At 33.6% G+C, this 20,210-nt stretch overlaps 1 protein-coding gene and 1 pseudogene across 3 annotated transcripts; both read left to right on the top strand.

Annotated features, from left to right (window-relative positions):
* Positions 1-226: 226 nt before the first annotated feature.
* LOC145577502 (cysteine-rich receptor-like protein kinase 10) lies at positions 227-12,302 on the top strand. 3 transcript variants are annotated; one of them, XM_081634983.1, is made up of 9 exons: positions 227-1,119; positions 2,600-3,284; positions 4,332-4,396; positions 5,168-5,305; positions 5,386-5,507; positions 5,584-5,794; positions 5,913-6,150; positions 6,245-6,395; positions 9,660-9,812. In XM_081634983.1, exons 1-9 carry the CDS (start codon positions 330-332, stop codon positions 9,696-9,698), a joined length of 2,439 nt encoding a protein of 812 aa, XP_081491109.1. In that variant the 5' UTR covers positions 227-329; the 3' UTR covers positions 9,699-9,812. The 3 variants fall into 3 exon arrangements, with proteins under 3 accessions (XP_081491109.1, XP_081491110.1, XP_081491111.1); XM_081634984.1 differs by lacking the exons at positions 227-1,119; positions 2,600-3,284; positions 4,332-4,396; ... (3 more) ...; positions 5,913-6,150; positions 6,245-6,395 and adding exons at positions 7,489-8,384; positions 9,884-10,002; positions 10,715-10,925; ... (1 more) ...; positions 11,406-11,556; positions 11,643-12,302 and having other exon boundaries at positions 9,660-9,800; XM_081634985.1 differs by lacking the exons at positions 227-1,119; positions 2,600-3,284; positions 4,332-4,396; ... (4 more) ...; positions 6,245-6,395; positions 9,660-9,812 and adding exons at positions 7,489-8,384; positions 9,884-10,002; positions 10,715-10,925; ... (1 more) ...; positions 11,406-11,556; positions 11,643-12,302.
* Positions 12,303-16,495: 4,193 nt separating this feature from the next.
* Positions 16,496-19,554, top strand: LOC145578344 (cation/H(+) antiporter 25 pseudogene; annotated as a pseudogene).
* Positions 19,555-20,210: the final 656 nt, after the last annotated feature.

The following is a 20,210-nucleotide window of genomic DNA, read 5'->3' as shown; positions in this document are numbered from 1 at the left end:
AGAATTTGGGAGACAGCTGTCTCTCCTTGTTTTGTAGTGGTTCCGTCAATGGTTGGTTGATGACTGCATGTGAGATGAATCAAATGAGAAAGAAAAAAAGGTCTTTTAATTATGGTTTGCTCCATTTGTGATCAGTCTATTGAAGAAAAGTGGACAAGAGTACTGAAGAAATTTCAAAGCATTGACTGCATAACACTTTGCCTTCATAATCACATAAATCTGTATTTAGCTAGTACAAAAATAAAAAAAATAAAAAATAAAAAATAAAAATAAAAATTTAGAAAATAAAAAACTTGCTTAATTCATCTGAATCATTGTATAAGAATAGCATGAATTTAGCGACAAGTTCCAAATTAATTTTAACTTTATCACTCTCACTTCTTCAATTAATTTCCAAATCAACTTCCACTCCAACTTATCTCTATAGTATTTGCTCAAACGACACTAAATTTGCAACAAACAGTAAGTACCACACCAACCTCAACACCCTCTTCAAATCCCTCTCCTCCAACGCCACCAACAACCCCACCGGCTTCGACATCACATCCGCCGGCACCAACACAAGCGATGCCGTCTACGGCCTATTCCTCTGCCGCGGTGATCTAAACATCACCGAGTGCAGCGATTGTGTCAAGACCGCAACCACAACAGACCTACCAAAGTCATACTGTCCCAATAGAAAAATCGCGGTAATATGGTATGACGAGTGTACCGTAAGATACTCTAACGAATCGCTCCTTGGAAAAATGGAGCAATCACCTAAAGTGTTCTTAACCAACACTCAAAATATGACCGGAAATCAAACCGCGTTTTCTGATCTTTTAGGAAACACAATGAATAGTTTAGCAGGTCAGACTTCGAATAGTAAGTCGGGTAAAAAATATGCCACAAAAGTGGTGAAATTTAACAGCTTGGAGAATCTCTATGCAATGGAGCAGTGTACTCCTGACTTGAGCGCCTCAGATTGTAATCAATGCTTGACGATTGCGATCGGGTCGCTCGACGTTAAGATGGGTGCTCGTGTTATGCAGCCTAGTTGTTTTGTACGCTACGAGACTTACCCGTTTTATAATGGTGCCACTAATTTCTCATCACCGCCGTCGCCGTCGCCATCGCCTGGTAAGAAAATTACAAGTATTTATTTTATCTGTATGTGTAATTCACATCTCATTTTCTTTTAATTTATACTTCTTGTTTGCCTGTCTAAGGTTTTGATTTAAATCTTTATGAAATAAATTGGATCATGTATTAATCTAATAACTCAATTTGTGGTTGTTTGATAAATATATCATTAAAAAATAAATTTGGAAACAGAGTATGGGTATTAAGAAAATAGGAATAAATTGATTACTCCGCACTGTAATATTTTATTGGGAAGTTCGATCGTTGAAATAATATACTCCGCACTGTAATAAGACTAGAGTAGTCAATATTGGAATGAAAATTGAGAAAGGAAAGTTTTACTTATTCAACAAAACAGGTGTAAAAATAGAGGATGAAAAAAGAGTAGCAAAAACAGAGAGATAAAAAACTGACTAATTGACTTTTTTTTTTTTTAATTTTAATTATTTATTTTTTAACACAAACTTCCTCTTAAGTATATAATATTAAGTAAAAATAACATCAATTCAGTAAAAATAATTTCATTTTAGTAAAAATAATTTTACTGATTATTTAGGTTCAGTAAAAATAAGGTCAAGTGAACAGGGCTTAAGTGACTATTACCGTTTGTTAATTTGAATTTAAACTTAAAATCTCCTTATTATTTCAGTAGATTTTAAAATCGATTCTTATTATCTACATATGTGTTTCTCTATACACCACACACACACACACAAAAAAAAAAAAAAACCTCTCTCATCAAATTTAAATTAAGATCCTTTGTCTTTTTAGTACACGTTCTTAAAATTAGTGTTTGGACAAAAGGAATAACGATATATAGAATTGTGATTGTTTATGAAAATATATTTATCAAAACCTATACAATAACATATGTATTACTACAAAAATCAATCACAAATAAAATGGGAAAAATATTCAGCTAGGTTTTATAGAGTTAGGCTCCGTTCACTTCTCCTTATTTTTACGAAATAATTTTTTTTTTTTATTGAACTAAATTTTTTTTTGCTAAACTGAAATTATTTTACTGAAGTGAAATTATTTTTACTGATTCTCTATTATACTTTCTTCTTTACAGTTACTGATTTTTACTGAACTAAATTTTTTTTCTCTAAACTGAAATTGTTTTTATTTAACTAAAATTTATTTTTACTAAATATTATTTTTGTAAGGTGAAGTGAACAAGACCTTCTTAGTACTTGTAATACATTTATGCAAAGAATTTCATTGTTACTGAGTTAAATCTAATCAATTTATTTTAAATTTTATTGAAATAAATATGAGTATTGAAAATCGTAAATCATGTATTGCACGGATATTAATCTTGTTTTATTTTTTTCATCTGGTCTCACACCATAATATTTAGTCTAACAAAGATAACCCTACTTATACATTTGTATGATTCTCCTAAACTCTACACGAAAAGCTTTTGTGTTTCGTAGAAAAATGTATGTATAATGATCCTCTTAAATTTTGGCAGGCAAAGCTACAACAATTACGATAGTGAACAATTGTTCCTATACAGTATGGCCTGGAATATCCACCATCAGTAGCAGTGTCAAAGTCCCAACAGGATTAACTCTCCTAAACGGAGAGTCCAAGACCATTAACATCCAATCCAATTGGGAGGGCAGCATTTGGGGAAGGACCAATTGCTCACTTGACCATAAAGGGAATTTCTCTTGCGAGACTGGTGATTGTGGCACAGGTAAAATTGAATGCCAAACCACATCTTCACCGAATTTGGTGACAATGGCTGGCTTTAGTATCAGTCAAATTGAGGACCAATACAAGTACAACATTAGTGTTGAAGCCGGTTACAATCTTCCTATGATGGTAACTCCTGAAGGGGTGATCGGACCCCGTTGCGTAGTCACGGGTTGCGTGTTCAACCTCGACAATTCCATATGCCCCCCTAGTATGAGTGTGGTCAATAAGAATTTGAGAATGATCGGGTGTAGAAATCCTTGTTATGATGCTAAACAATGTTGCAAAACATGGCCAAAGTGTTTGAGTAGTGACTATGTGGAATCATCGAATCTTTTTGGGAAGTCTTGCCCGCGGGCAAGTAACAATCCCTCCGACTTGATTAACACTACGTTCACTTGTCTGAGCTACAAAACGTCTTATAAAGTTACATTTTGCCCATCTCCCAACATGGCCAGGTATGACCATTTTTTTTTTCTACTCATGCACTCATCCACTTTTTATCTTCCAAATTAAAAATGTATATCATGATGTAAACATATTCAATGCTTATAACTTTTTTAAAAAAATAAAAAATCAATGCTTATACATGCAATAATTGAGATTGGAAAACCTTGTCTTTCAAAAAACGTTAAGGGGTTCTTTGGTTGGATTATTTGGAATGGGTTGGAATGGAGTAAGAATCCATTCCATCTATTTTTTTTTGGTTGAAGTTTTTAGTTATAGAATTTCATACCCATGGGATTCTAACTCTCCCCCATATCCACCTCTCCCCTTAAGATTCACGCACTATCCATTCTATTAATGAAGTATAGAATTCAATCTACAATAAAACCAATTGAACAACTTAAGACAGTATGGGTTTTAAATTCAAAACAATCCATTCTAATTTGATAAACCAAACACCCCCTAAAAATCATTACTTTTGAGGGAGACAAGTTGCTGTTAATTATAGGAAGCATTATCATAGCCTAAGAACAAACAAAAAGCTTTTAAGAAACAAGATACGTCTTTCAACCGAAAATCTGATGGAAGCCCTTTCAAAATCAACAATATTCATTAGGATATTATTTAAACCTATTTTCTAGACATGTGTGAAAATGGTACGAGACAAATGTTTATATACACTTGATCTTAAATGAATAAATAATGACCTTGTTTGGCAATTGGCTGCTGATTGTTGGTTGTCGGCTGGTTTAACTGGTTGTTTGTATTGGTTTTTTTGTTGGTTGTTTGAATTTTTATTACTCTAAAAAAATATTTGGTAAAATTGGTTGTTGGGTATTATTAGTAATTTAGATAGCCAAAAGCCAAAAGCTACTCCAAGTAGCTTTTTTTATTTTGGCTTAAAAGTCAGCTTTTCAGCAAGCTAAAAAAGCCATTTATCAAACAAAAATTTTGAATGTTTGACCAAATGAAAAAGCCAATGAAAAGCCATTTACCAAACAAGCCCAATATATTATCTCTTCTTAGATCATTTTTTTTTTTTGATAAATTTTGTTCAGTTTGTTCTCAACACCATTTCAAACAGTCCAAGAACCTTCGTCGTTATCAGCGCCATCACCATCAGGTAATAAGTAATATTGTTGCATCTATTATTTTTTAAAAAAACTTTCTATGCGATATACTTTGTAGCACATACACTATTCTTTATTTACGGAGTAGTAATAATCGCAATACTTTTTTTTTTTTGTATTACTTGCAAAATTTCTTTATTTGCTAAGATTTCATAATAACCATTTTAATATATTTTTCTCTCCCACTCACCCAATTTAATTGCACAAATATTTTATTTTTTCAATAAACTAATAACCCCGCTTACAATGTTCTTTTTTGCAACAAAAAAAAATAGACCCTGTTCACTCCACCTTTTTCTTTTTCTTTTTCTTTTTTTTTTTTTTTTTTTTTTTTTTTTTTTGCTCACTTCACCTTTAAAAAATAATATTAAGTAAAAATTCCCCTTTTAGTCTCAGCTTTATAATTCTCCTAAAACATTGTGTAATAGGTAGTGTTTACAATTATTATGAAGCAAAGGGAATACATGTAATGAAATTTTTGTATACAAGTAACACTACAAAGTTTTTTTTTTCTTTTCTTTAACACAAGGTTATAGAAAATATCCTTAATTAACAACAAACACTAAACTACCTACATTTATACTTACAAGCAAATCCTATGTCAATGACCTTATGGATATTGTGTTATGAATATAAGAATATCCATTGCACTTCCTTCACAAGTTTCTTATTTTGAACAAGATTTATTTATCATCCATAGAATGGGACTATTTCTTGAATTTTAATTAATATTTTTCGTACTATCAACTATCTTGCCTTTGTAGGAAAGAATAAAACATATGTAACGAAAGTAGTAGTTGCAATCGTTGTTCCAATAGTTGTGTTGACATTGCTAATTGCATCATGCACGTCTTATGCTCGCTGGAAGGTGAAGAAGTCTCTCTCCATAGATATTCAAAATGGTAATCATCGAGTCTCTATTGTTATAAGGTTAAAAATCATGTGCTGATCTAGTTTCTTATTGTACGTTGCGCTATCATAGTGCTTGAGGATTTCACGACTGCAGAGTCTTTGGTATACGAATTCAGCACCCTTCAAGCTGCAACAAATTACTTTTCAGATGATCAAATGCTTGGCGGAGGAGGATTTGGCAATGTCTATAAGGTAATGTAAACTAATCAGTTAAAGGTGGTCTAAATTGCTTTTAAGGTAACGTAAACTAATTGTTTTTGTGCCTTAGGGAACCCTCCCAAATGGACAAGATATAGCAGTTAAAAGGTTATCGAGGGTCTCTAATCAAGGAATGGAATCGTTTAAGAACGAGGCTGTATTGATAGCTAAACTTCAACACAAAAATTTGGTTAAGCTTTTGGGATTTTGCTTAACAAGAGAGGAGAAGCTTCTTGTGTACGAATATGTTCCTAACAAAAGCCTCAACTATTTTCTATTTGGTATGTTTATTTTGAGATGCATTGTCACTTGTCTTTTAACTTGAAGTGCCATTAACTCAACTACATTAGATCATTATAGGTCTTTTGGTTTGTAGATGAGTATTCATTCTATTTGTAGATCCAAAAAAGCAAGGAGAATTGGATTGGCCTACGCGCTACAATATTATAACAGGTATAGCCCGAGGAATACTTTATCTACATGAAGACTCTCGACCTAGGATTGTTCACCGTGATCTAAAAGCAGCTAATATATTGCTTGAAGAAGATATGAACCCAAAAATTGCAGACTTTGGTTTGGCGAGGATCTTCAAAGTTGAACAAACAGAGGATGACACTAATATAGTAGCAGGAACATAGTAAGTTCTGGTTCTACTTTCTTGTCTTAGTTTTTCCGCTCCCTATCACAAAACCTAAGTCTAATAATTGCAATTTGTTGGCAATGTCTTTTAGTGGTTATATGGCCCCAGAATATGCAATGAAGGGACAATTTTCTGTAAAATCAGACGTGTATAGCTTTGGCGTATTGGTATTAGAGATTGTAAGTGGCAAGAAGATCAATAGCAAATTCCACCCCTCTGGAGTAGGAGACCTCTTGACACATGTAAGTAAAATTATTATTTGATTTACATAAACAGAATTATGCAGATAAATATATACCTGAATTTGCATCCGAATCCGAATCCAAATCATAAAAAGAGGAATTACATGAAGGAGAGTGGCAAAAAGGCAAAGTTAACAGAGTAGGAATGAGCTGAGCTTCAGGCGAGGGATACTCAAATTCCAAAAATACCCTTTCTTCATCTTCTTCTCTCCTCCATGATCCCATTGTAGCCCACTTGTGAGTATCCCATATTGGAGAAAGAGGAGAGGTGATTCCACTTTATAAGATAGAGGAGTTACTCCTACAATTGCCAATTGGTTTTAGTATAGAAGCTCCAAAGCCTTATTTATGGACGAAACTCTCCTCCTCCTTGTTCGGGTTGCCCAGGCCCATTTCATATTGTTTTGAAATTTAATAATCTATCTTTGGCGTTGAATTTGTTGTTTTTTTATAAATAAAAATTGGTATAATACATGTTAATCTAAGCTTCATATAGTACAAGCTAGCATTTAGGAAAAATACAGCCAAAGATATCCGGTATTAGAAAAACATATAAAAAATAATTAAAAAAAATGACCATATATTAATAAAAATGTCAATATCAAACGCTTTCAATATACCCCATAAGCCCAATACTTCAACAAAGTAGTTCAAAAGAACAATAACTATTTATTAATATCTCGTCAAGACTCAAGAATAATAGTTACTCGATCAAATGATTAATTAAATGTAACCCCAGTACTGTCACTATCTATTGGACTACTTCTAGGAAAATTCCAATTCAACTGTAAACCAATCCGAAGTAATATCTATTCATTAATCAGCCTTGACTAATCCAAAATTTGACTCAATTAGTCGCTTACCCTTTGTTTACATCTCAAAAAATAAATGAAAAATAAATTTAAAAAATATGAAAATAATACCAATGTTTTTTTTTTTTTTTTGAAAATAAATTTTAGAAATTGTTATTCCTGAAGAAAATATATTCATAGAAATTGTGTCTAAGTTGATGTAGAAAGTGTGTTTGACCCGTTTTCTTAAGTCAAGTAAACGAAATAAATAAAACCTTGTTAAACGTTTAAAATAGTAATTTAAGAAGCTAAGCTATGTGATCAACTCAATCATCCTAAAAAAAACCAAACAAACAAAAAGTTGTGAAAATGGCTCAAAAACTAGTCCGAGTTTCCCTAATCTTTATGATTAATATCTTAATGATGATTTCCAAATCTAATTCCGCTCCAAACTTATTGGCACAGTCATGCTCAAATACCACTATGTTCGCCAATAATAGCCAATTTCGAGCCAATCTCGATACACTATTCCGTTTACTCACCTCTAACGCTACCAACCCGACCTGCTTCCATCAAGCCGTGTCTGGCAGTGGAAACACCACAAACGAAGCCGTGTATGGCCAATTCCTCTGTCGCGGGGACCAAAATGTAAGCTCGTGTCAAGACTGTGTTACGACGGCCACTACCACTGACCTCCCTAAGACATATTGTCCTAACCGGAAAGATGCAATAATATGGTACGACGAGTGTATGGTTAGGTATTCCAACAAGTCATTTTTCGGTAGATTGGATACTACCCCTTCATGGCTTTATTGGAGCTCGCATAATATATCTGGCAACACGACTAGGTTTATGGACCTGTTGAGCAACATGTTGAACAACGAGATTGGGGTAAGAGCTGCAACCGGAGGTTCACAAAAGAAATTTGCAACGTCTTTTGTGAATTATACGAGTTTTGAGACGATTTATGGGTTGGGGCAGTGTTCGCCGGACTTAAGCCCTAGCGATTGTAATACGTGCTTAGTTGGCGCTGCTGGCGGGTTTAGAGAGACTCAAGGTGGAAGAGTGTTGCAACCTAGTTGTGTTGTTCGATATGAGGTTTATCCGTTTTTTAACATGTCATCGCTACCATCACCATCACCACCACAGTCGCAACCACAACCACCATCACCAACACCGAATTCTAACGTCTCTAGTGGTAAGTCCAATTATTATTTTTATATATGTCTCCTCGAACTCGTTACAACTTTTTAAAATTATAATTTGGTCAATTAAGCAACGACATATTGATTAAATTATAAGGTAATGTTTGATTTAAAATGCAGATCATACAAGTATTCAGTAAACAAATTTTGTAAAAGATTACTTTGTTTAAAATTAGTCAAACCATTCATACATAAAAAATGTTCATAAGTCCAAAAAAAAAAAAAAAAAAAAAAAAAAAAAAAAACTCATTTACGAGTAAGTTCCTAGTCACAAACCTAACCACCTAGGAATAGAAAATCAATTTATTTTTGGGCTTTTTGCGAGAAACTACCTTTTATAAGCAATTTTTTTTGTGAGAAACTACCTAATAAAAAAAATGTTATAAGAAACTACCTATTAAAATAAAAATGTTGTAAGAAACTACCTATTAAAGCAAAAAATGTTGTAAAAAAACTATTATTCCTCGAATTTTCGTCTTTGACTAATTTCTCCGGCGTTGAGCATGTGCGGCCGGTCACATGACAGCTGGTATTATTGGTGGGGCATGGAAAAAAATAAAGGTTTCAAAAGTTCACGTGATTGGCAAATAGGTGGTAAACGCCGGAAAAATTAGTTAACGTGAAAATACGGTGAAAGGGTAATTTTTTACTACATTTTCATTTTCATAGGTAGTTTTTTACAACATTTTTTTTATTAGGTAGTTTCTCTCAAAAAATGTCTTTTAATAGGTAGTTTTTGACAAAAAGCCCTTTATTTTTTCCTCCATTGGAAGGGGAGTATCCTAATAAATATTTATGAGAAAAACTAATAAATTAATTATTTTTTGTAAATTAATTATTGTCTTTATATAGGCTGGCAAACATCCCGTTCAAAAAAAAAAACATATAGGCTGGCAAACATAAAATGATAATGATACTCCCTAGTAAAATCATCATGTCCCAAGTACAACAAACAAGTTCTATTTTGTCAAGGCTTAGCCCAAACCAAAGCCCAATAAAGTGAGCTGTTATTAGCCCAATATGCCAATATTATGTTTCTTAAATTCATGTATAGAGAACATTAAAACTATGCTTCGATATCTAGAAGTTTTCTATAGTTTACTGGTGCTACTGTCTATTAATCTATCTTTATTTTTACTTAATTTAAGTTTACTTCGATTTCAATGTTATCATTTTGTATTTTGATAAAAACTAAGTGCTTCATTTGTTTTTTTAGTTGCTACGCTTCTTTTACCACGTGTTATAAATGTAACATGTTTTTCATGTAGGGAGCAAAATTTCAACAAAGGCGATTATTGCAATTGTAGTTCCTATTGTGGCTGTTACAGTGGCATTACTTGTTATAGTCATTTGTTGTAGCACCAAATACAAGAAAACAAAGACCTATGACTCTGTTGCTGCTGAAACTGGTAGACAAAAATATGTATAATTATTTCGTCAATAATATGTATACTTTGCTGGTTAATTTATGATTTTTATGATGATGTTGAAGGTGATGATTTCACTACCGTCGAGTCCTTGCAATATGACTTAACAACGCTTCGATTAGCAACAAATAATTTTTCGGATGAGAAGAAATTGGGTGAAGGTGGATTTGGTGGTGTTTATAAGGTAAGACAACAATTGTCCTGATTATGTTAGTTTCTCTTAACCATTTCTAGCTGAAACTTATTACTCTCCTTTTACGAAGATAAAGAAACTTGTTATTAAGGGCCTGTTCTCATATTAACTCTATTAACTCTTTAACTATTAATTAAGCGCCGTTTTACCCTAAAAAAAGGGTCTGTTCTCATACGTTGAAATTCAGTTCAGTTCAGTTCAGCTCAGTTCAGTTCAGTTCAATTTAGCTGAGTTCAGTCAATGAGAACAAGCCCTAAGAATGGGTTTAGTTTATGATTGGATTCATGATTTGCGTTAATAAATTAGTTTAAGTGATGGAGAAGAAATAATATAACGAACACAACCATAAAAATAAGGATTTTGTGTGTGATTGTGTGTGTGTGTGTGTCAACTAATTTGTGATATAGCATAAATGAACTTAACCATCATTGTGTCTTTCAAAAAAAAAAACTTAACCATCATTGTAAGCTTTCGGTTAAGTTGATCATTTAATATGATATTATATCCAACGTGACACTATTAAGCTTTTACATGGTTGATTTGGTCTTCTAACAATTTGAACCAAAAATAAGTTATTTGCAAGCAATACCAAGGCGGCTTAATAATCCGTAAAATAACAACTAATATTGTAGCATTACACAGCTTGGATGTAAAACACGCTATACTTATGTTAATGATGCAAAAAAATTCATGTTTTCGATAGGGTACACTACCAAACGGGCAACAAATAGCAGTGAAGAGGTTATCCATGAATTCTAGCCAAGGAATACAAGAATTCAAAAATGAGGTCTTATTAGTTGCCAAACTTCAGCACAGGAATTTGGTTAGGCTATTGGGATTTTGTTTTGAAGGGCAAGAAAAGTTACTAGTATATGAATATGTGCCTAACAAGAGCCTTGACAAGTATCTTCACGGTACATTTAGTTTCAAAACCTATATATTTCTGTTCAAATTAAAGTTAAACTTTAGGCAAGGTGATAATGTAACATCGATTACCATTAACCAAATGTAATGTACAGATTCTGGAAGTCATGGAATTCTTGACTGGGTTACGCGTTACAAAATTATAGGAGGCATAGCACGAGGAATGTTATATCTCCATCATGATTCTCAACTAAAAATTATACATCGAGATCTTAAGGCAAGTAATGTCTTGTTAGATGCCGATATGAATGCCAAAGTTTCAGACTTTGGCATGGCAAGAATTTTTGTAGTGGATCAAACCCAAGACAACACAAGCAGGGTTGTTGGAACATAGTGAGTATCAAATCGAGTATAATTCCTAATTTTTACTTACGAGCCATTAGAATATAGATTAAAAAAATTGAATGCATATAGGTTAATGTTGGTCAAGAATTTTGAAATTTTTATTTAATTTGTGGTTTTTTGTGCAGTGGATACATGTCACCTGAATATGCAATGCAGGGTCAATTCTCAAATAAATCAGATGTTTATAGTTTTGGCGTCCTACTCTTGGAAATTATAAGTGGTAAGAGAAACAATACATTTTATGAATCCGGAGAAGCTATGGACCTTTTAAGCTATGTAAGTACTTTAATATTTTCTTATTGATAGTCGGGGAAAAAAATGATATGAGTAGCATTTTACAAGAATCTATTCAATCTATGCAGGCATGGAAACAATGGAGAGATGGCATGCCTTTGGAATTCATTGATTCAACGATAAGAGACTCGTGCTCATTGGACGAAGTTATGAGATGCATACACCTTGGGTTGATATGTGTTCAAGAATCACCGGATGATAGACCTTCAATGGCAACAGTAGTCCTTACGTTAGACAGCTACTCGGTCACTCTTCCGGTGCCTGAAGCTCCAGGTTTCGTCATAAAGAGTAGAGTTTCCAAGGAGATTGGTTCACAACAATTATCGAGCAAGTCAGCACATTGGTCTAGCAATGATGTCTCAATCACTGAACTTGAACCTAGATAAATAATAGATAATTGAAGAGAAATTTTATAACCTTTCATAGTGGGCTTCAAATCTTCAATTACTGTGAATTGAAGTTGGTAAACAACATATTATGTCTAATTGATGTTTAATAATGTTGTACCACAAGTTGTGTTTCAATTTGTCTTGGTCATACTTTGAGCATTGATAGATGGTATACCCTGTTTATTTTCCAATAATATTACTACCTCCGTTACATATTATTTGTAACGATTAGACATTTTTTCTCTCTACTTTATGTTAAATCGTTGCAAATAATATGTAATGGAGGTAGTATTAATAATTAATAATAGTGACCCATATAATAAAGGAGAAACTCTTTTACCATAAATCTATAATAGTGACCCTAATTTTGATATAGTGACACTAATTAATATTTTTGTTAAACTTAGGTCTATAATAATGTGCTAGCCAATGTTACATTAAATATGAGAGAGTGAGGGATAACAAAGTGATTAGAGTTTTCCTCTCGGTTCCAGGAGATCTTGAGATCGATTCTCACCTCGCCCCTGTGGCTCTCTAAACACACCAAAAAAAAAAAAAAAAAAAACAAAAACATTAAATATCGCGACGCTAATTTATAATGGCATTTATCATATTGGCCAATATATTAAAACTTTCATTATAACACTACTAGAAAACAGGCAAATAGCGACGGAATGGTTACGACGGACACTAAAATCCGTCGGAAAACACATATATTCCGACGGAATTTAGTTTCGTCGGAAATCCGTCGGAAATTTCCGACGGAAATTAAATCCGTCGGAATATATGTGTTTTCCGACGGATTTTCCGTCGTAATTATCCATTTCCGACGGATTTAAAGTCCGTCGGAAATTTCCGACGGATTTTTCCGTCATAATTATCAATTTCCGACGGATTTAAAGTCCGTCGGAAATTTCCGACGGATTTTTCCGTCGGAATATATTTTAAAAAAAATTAATTTTTTTGAAACCCTAAAGCTTCCCCTCCGCCTCCTTTTATTCATTCTTCTTCTCTCTCCTCTTCCTTCTCTCAGACGCTCTTCTCTTCTTCTCCTTCTCCTTCTCTCTCCTCTTCTCCTTCTCCTTCTCTCTCTTTATTTCTGCTTCTCCTTCTCCTTCTCCTTCTTCATCTCTGTCTTTCCTCCTCTTTCCCCCTTTTCGACAGTCTTTCTGCTCCTCTTCTCTTTCTTCATCTCTGTCTTTCCTCTTCTTTCCCCCTTTTCGACAGTCACCAACAACACGGTACCACCACAATCACTAACAACACCACCACAATCGCCCTTTCTCTCTCTTCTCATGATGAGTAAAGAAAATTAAAGGTTTTGAGGCCAAATTCGTCCATTTAAAGCGTAGATCTAGACTTTAAATGGCCGAATTTGACCTTGTTAAACCGTTTCCATGGTGAAGATCGAAGCATATTTTAATTTATGGTATGTTTTATATTTTAAATTTTCGATTTTGTTTCTGTTTTTTTTTTGTTGTTATTAGTTTTTGGATTTCGATGGTGGTGATGGGTGTGGCTTATGTGCATGCGTGTGGTGGTTGGAAATGGATTTTTGGATTTCGTTGGGGCTGTTTAGGTGCCGCGGTGGGTGGTTTAGGTGGGCGGTGGTGGGTGGTTTAGGTGGGCGGTGGTGGGTGGGTCGGGTTTAGGTAGACCATGGTTGGTGGGTTTAGATCTAGGTTTAGGTGGGGCGTTGTTCGGGTTTAGATCTGGGTTTGGTGGGTTAGTGGTGTGTGGTGGGTGGCGCTGGCCGTGTTAGGTTCTTGGGGGGGTGGTTTGGGCTTAGGTGGGTTTAGCCGTTTAGGTGTGTTTAGGGTTTAGGGTGGGTGTGTGACTGTGTGGTGGCCGCTGGGTTAGGTGTGTGGTGGGTGAAATGCGATTGGAGGTGGTAATACGCCGTGTCGGTGGTGGCGCAGCGTATTTTTTTTTAATTTCAGAAAAGCAGTTTCCGACGGAATTTCCGTCGGAAATTTTCGACGGAATTGATTCCGTCGGAATTTTCCGACGGATTGTTGCAGTACCTGAAATTTTTTTTCCGGCGGAAAATTCCGTCGGAAATTCCATCGGAATAGTGTTTCCGACGGAATTTTCGTCGGAAAACTTCATTTTCCTACAACCACTTTTCCGACAACCCCTTCCGACTGAATTCCGTCGGAAACCCTATTTCCGACGGATTTCAGGGTGTTCTCGACGGAATTTTTCCGTCGGAATTTAGCCTATTTCTAGTAGTGTAACAAGCCCTAGGCTATAACCTTGATAAAAAATTTTGTTTATCAAATGACATTTTCATAAATAAGTTTCATTGAATTGTGTTTTTGATTAAAAAATATATTTTTACTGTTTGTGGGCCACAATAACAAGTTGGACAGATTTTTTGGAGTTAACTATGTTAACTCACTGTTTGTTATTATTCATCTTCTTCCTCCTACCTTTTTCTGAAATCTTCAACCGGCAGCACCACCATAGCCAGCATCTAGTCCACCACCATCACATCGACCAACATCCGAAACCCATCATAACCACCATCATCTGTCCGCGCTTTACCGATCAAACCCACAAAAGCCTTCCTCTTCGTCTGCTTCGTCCCGTCGTCTTACACTTCTTCCCATAGTCCTCCTCTTCTTCATCAAAAATGGCCACTTCACGGCGAAACAAAAAGACACACTACTAAAAAAAGTGTAAATTAGGGGCATATCAACCCCTTAGGGAAAGCCTTTCATTTGCGATAGCATTTTGAACTACCATAGGTGGTGGTGCTGTGGAGAAAGAAGTGGTTTATGGGTTTGGGACTTTGGGTTTCAAATTTCCACCATTGAAATTGAAAATTGAAGGAGGAGAGAGAAAACAACAAAAGGTTGAAAGAGGAAAGAGAAAAAAAAATATACCAAAAGCTTGAAGGATGAGAGAGAAAATAACAGTTTATTAACCAAAAGTTTAATATAATATACATACACACCCCTTGATAAACATTTTTTGTTTATCAAAGTTATAAACTTGTATTTTCTCCATTATAACTAAATAAATAAAAACTCTTATGAACTTTCTTATAACACAATGACTTTTATATTAACATAAAATCTTTTTTTTTAAACATAGTTATGTTATATTATTATATTAATATAACGGCCTTTAAATTCAAGTAGCAGCATTTAATGAAATTTCTACGAACGTCATCCTTAAAATTACTATCATTGTACTAATTTGTTATGTTTGATTTTATTTATATTATGTCAAAATTAATTATCAATGTTTTTTTCTAACTCTAAATGTCTTTATTTTTATTTTTTTATAATTAATTTATGAATTATTTGTTAATTTCGTTAATATTAAAACTGAAATTTGTGAATTGGTTAGAAAAATTATACAAAAATAGAAAATTATTTCAAAAGAAATTAATGAATTTTATAAAAAACATGAAACCAAGAAAAATAAATCAAAAGCAATTTGGCATCAGTTTTGGTTTTCAGTTTCATGTTTCTTTGAAAGCCAAAAACCAAAAACAGGAAACAAGAAAAAGATGTTTTCACTTTTCTGTTGTCAGTTTTCAAAATTATCATAATTTTAATAAGTTTATATAATTTTTGATTCATTATGGGACTCATATCATATACTTTTAGAAAACAAAAAACCAAAAAACATAAAACCACAATAATGCCAAACGAACCCTAAAATATTAGTGTATTGGTAGTCATTTAGTTTAATGATGAATACCATAGAATCATAACATTTAAACATAGAGATTTTTAGAGAGATTATAGGAAAGTAAATCATCAATTCAACTCTATAAAATAGGATCCAACTGAAGGAAACAAATAATAATTAAAATGATAATGATTATCAAAATTATTTAAGGAAATACAACTCTACAAGGTAATGTACAACAAGCTCATGATATGCTATATTTGACTATGTGATTGTTGTGATTGAGGATCATCATAGTGACGATAATTCAATTGTTCTTAATTTCTTTTTTAATTAATGTAAAAATATCTCCTAGTTTGATTAAAAGCACACCTATAAATGTGATACTTAGCATTCCAACAACTAACAAGAAGTTAAGTTGTTATTATGGACCCAAATCTTGTGATAAATTGCTCTAATAATAGTAAAGTATTGTGCTTGTTACTTGTCATCCCAACAACAACAAAAAATAAAAGATCATTCATAGATTTTATCAAACCCCTCTTGATTTAGGAGAAAATAAATAATTAAACGAGTTCTTTTGAATCAAAAACAAAAGAAAGAGGGGGAAAGCAAATAAATACCATAACCAAAATAATTGTTCAATTTTTTTTTTTTTTTGGTTTGTTTTTGTTTTTCTGCCTAAGCTCCAAAATTATGGTCATAGCATTCATGATTGTAAATTTGTGACATGCAATATTATATTCATTTTAATGGTCCTGGTGATAAGCATCATCAAGCTAGCAAGATGTTGCAGTACAAATGTGAATTGTCCTATCCATTAAAGGACAATTAAAACAAAGTGTTTTGTATCTCCTAATCAATTAACAAGAAGTTAAGTTGTTATTATGGACCCAAATCTTGTGATAAATGGCTCTAGTGTAATCTATCATCATAAAGAAGTTGTTCAGATATACTGTCAAAGAAATGTTGGAAGTAATGCCTTCTCAATATTTCATGGCAATCACAATAAGGAGTTCTCCTTCACCAATGTACTCTTAGAAATGTCTATGGTTCTTCTTATTAGCCATATTTTGCGCGTTCTCTTAAAACCTCTAAAACAGCCTAAAGTCATCTGTGATATTCTAGTAAGTTTATGTTTTATCTTATTTTTTAAAATTTAAAGAGGTAAGTCTTTTTTATTTAAGGTTGTAACAAATGTATACATAAAAGAGATTTTATTTATTTTTTTTTTTTTATTTTTTTTTTTTTTGTGAAACGTGGAAGAGATTTAATTGGTACTTCATATATTCTTAAATGGAAATGCAAATCAAACGTTAAAAAAATAAATTATGGTAAAAAATTATGCACATAAACATTGAGCAAATGAAAAATTAATAATTGATTTAAATTTATATAATTCATGCACATAAACTCTTTCTTAATTTGGCCGTCTTTTCAAATATGTACATCAATATATTATTCACAAATATATACATCATATCAATGTATTCTTCTCAAATATATACATCAATCAGATTACTTAATATGCGTATTATTTTAAATACTAAGTTTAACAATTCATTCAAAATATTATTGTTCATTAAAGATATAATTGGTCAAAGTTTATATTATTAATTATTGTTATATGCCATTTGAATGTTATTTGAAAAAAAAATGGTGATGAACTTTGTGTTGGTGTATGTAGGCGGGCATAATTGTTGGACCTTCAGTACTTGGTCGGAGCAAAACCTTTGCGGATAATGTTATTCCAAAGGGCTCTAACTTTGTAATAGAAAATATAGGACTTCTTGGATTTGTGTTTTTCTTATTTATGACGGGGGTGAAAATGGACCTTTCTGTGGTTGGCAAGGCCGGAAAGAAGCAATGGGTGATTTCAATTGGAGCGATGATTATTGCTCATTTAATCATGTTTACATTTGATGTTTGCGTGAAACCCTACATCGACGATTCAGTGGTACGAAAAAACTCTTCTATCGGAGCTATTTCTTCATCTATTATAATCACAACATTCCCGAGTATTTATAGCATTCTAAAAGACATGCAAATTTTAAGATCGGAAATTGGGCGTATGGCACTTACAATGGTGATCATAAGCGATTTTGTTGGGTTGGTTGATATTTTTGCATTTGAAGCGATGAAGCAAGGAGAATTTAGAGTCATTAACACGTTATATTACATTTTGTCAACATCGTTGCTTTGTGCCTTGACATTTAATGGAATACCAATAGTAATGCGATGGATTAAAAGGAAAACTATAAATGGTAATCCGGTGGATCAAGAATATATAATTTCTACTTTGTTAGGAGTTTTTGTATATGCATTTATCTCTGATTTTTTTGGGGCTACAATTGGGGTTGCCACTTTTTGGCTTGGGTTAGCCATCCCCGACCGCCCGCCAGTAGGGGCAACCATCATTCAACAAACTGAGGTCATTGTGAATCACATTCTTATGCCCTTTGCGTATGCAACTATAGGGCTTAAAACGGATGTGTTTGCAATGACCGAGTATTGGTCTACCACAATTCCTGTGCTATCGTTGGCGGTTATGTCCATAGTTACAAAGCTTGTTTCAGTGGTTATAATGGCAAGATTTGTGGATATGTCATATAGAGACTCTCTAACTTTGAGTTTAATACTCGGCCTTAGAGGTCAAACCGAGTTTCTTCTATTCCATCACTGGTTCACCTTAAAGGTATGATTCTATAAATTTTGACTACTTTAGTTGTTACTTAGGTATGAATCTTCCTTATGTGCTTTATGGATTTAATTTTATGTGCAGATAGTGAAAACGCCGTCTTTTTCATTACTGGTAATTTTAACAATTACATCAACAAGCATATCAAGTTTTATAATTAATTGCCTTTATGATCCAACAAAGCCATACATGACCAACAAGAAAAGAACCATACAACACACACCACAAGAGTCTAAACTTCGAATCTTAGCCTGCATTTACGACCAAGAAAGCATGACTAACATATTTAGCCTCTTGGACTTAACCAACCCAACAACAAGTAACCCATTTAAAATTTTTGCTATCTATTTCATCGAACTCTTTGGGCGAGCCGCCCCAATGTTCATCGACCATGTGAAGCAACGAAATGAGTATTGGGACCATAACAATGTGGCCGTCCACAATGCAATCAAGCTCTACGAAAAGGACCGTAAGAATTGCATTGATATGAACTTATTTACTTGTGTCACCCCAAATCGAACAATGTACCATGACATCTGTGAAAGGGCCTTGATGAACAAGACTGTTTTTATCATTTTACCCTTCCACAAGAAATATATTGAAGATGGAAATGATTTATTAACTGAAATACTTAGGCCTGGGGTACAACATACTAATGCTAATACTTTTTCTCATGCACCATGTTCCGTGGGAATTTTAGCATGCAAGAAGGCAAAAGCGTGGGATATACATTCAACTCGAATTAACAACCAAAACACGCCGCGCCAATTTGTCATGCTGTTCCTTGGTGGATCGGATGCTCGTGAGGCCCTCATGTTAGCTAGCCGCATGGTGGAACATCCCGATGTGTCGTTAATTGTGATTCGATTCTTGGCAAATGAACAGGCCGGAGATATTTTACCGGAAAGGAAGATGGATGATGGAGTGGTAACTTGGTTTTGGGTTAAAAATGAGATGAATGAAAAAGTAGTTTACAAGGAAGTTGTTGTGAGTAATGGTTTTGAAACAGTTTCGGCTATACGATCTTTGAATGCTAGTGTTTCGAAGATAGATCTCTGGATTGTAGGGAGGAAAAATGGAATTAATCCAACTTTCTTGAATGGGTTATCAGATTGGAGTGAAAATCCAGAATTAGGATTAATTGGTGATTTTTTAGTATCGGCTAGTTTTAATGCCTTAGGATGTGTATTAGTTGTGCAACAACAAGTGTTAAGAGAACAACATGCTGTTCCTTGGGCTTGTTACTAGTTTAGAAATTGTTTTTTATGATGTTTCTTTATAAATACATTAGATTTGGATGAAACCAAAAACATCTACTTTCATCATTGTTTATTTTTAATATAAGAAGTCGAGAGGCAACCAACAAGTATTGAAATATACGCACTAATCAGCTCCTATTACATTAGAGATAGCGTGCAGCAGGTCCATCCCCAACCCATGCTCGAGTGGAATACTCGATAGGGGAGAGATGAGCCATCACATATTTACATGTGTCACTTCTTTAGCCTATTTAAAACATGAACATAACAATTGAACAAAAGCTAGTTTCTATATAAAGAATATATATCTCTAAGAATAAGGGTCTGTTCACTTCAGCTTAATTTCAGTTCAGCTACTAATTTCCTTCTCTCATAAAATATTCATTCATTTCTATTCAGTTCATTTCAGTTCAATTCAGCACCAATCAGATCAGTTCAGTTTTGCTCCAATCAGATCAGTAAATGTAAACAGACCATAATACCTCGGTACCACTACAAAAAAAACACTATTTTTGTTGAATAGCTTCTGATGGCCTAGTAAAACCGTCATAAAGTACATAGTTTCCGATAGTTTTAAAAGTTGTCGGAAATTTCAGACAATTTTTCAAAGGGATTATTGAAAGAAGATCAATCCCTATTAGTAGT

This window comes from Chenopodium album, chromosome 14 (assembly GCF_948465745.1).
Source record: "Chenopodium album chromosome 14, dcCheAlbu1.1, whole genome shotgun sequence".
Lineage (NCBI taxonomy): Eukaryota > Viridiplantae > Streptophyta > Magnoliopsida > Caryophyllales > Amaranthaceae > Chenopodium > Chenopodium album.
The sequence above is the reverse complement of the archived record's forward strand: the minus strand, read 5'-3'. Positions and strand labels throughout refer to the sequence as shown.

Bases quoted from the DNA above. Each gene is read 5' to 3' on its own strand.
- LOC145577502 (XM_081634983.1), top strand. From the start codon at position 330: ATGAATTTAGCGACAAGTTCCAAATTAATTTTAACTTTATCACTCTCA. The intron at 3,285-4,331 runs GTATGACCATTT...AATTTTGTTCAG, and splicing joins CCATCTCCCAACATGGCCAG to TTTGTTCTCAACACCATTTC. The intron at 6,151-6,244 runs GTAAGTTCTGGT...AATGTCTTTTAG, and splicing joins AATATAGTAGCAGGAACATA to TGGTTATATGGCCCCAGAAT.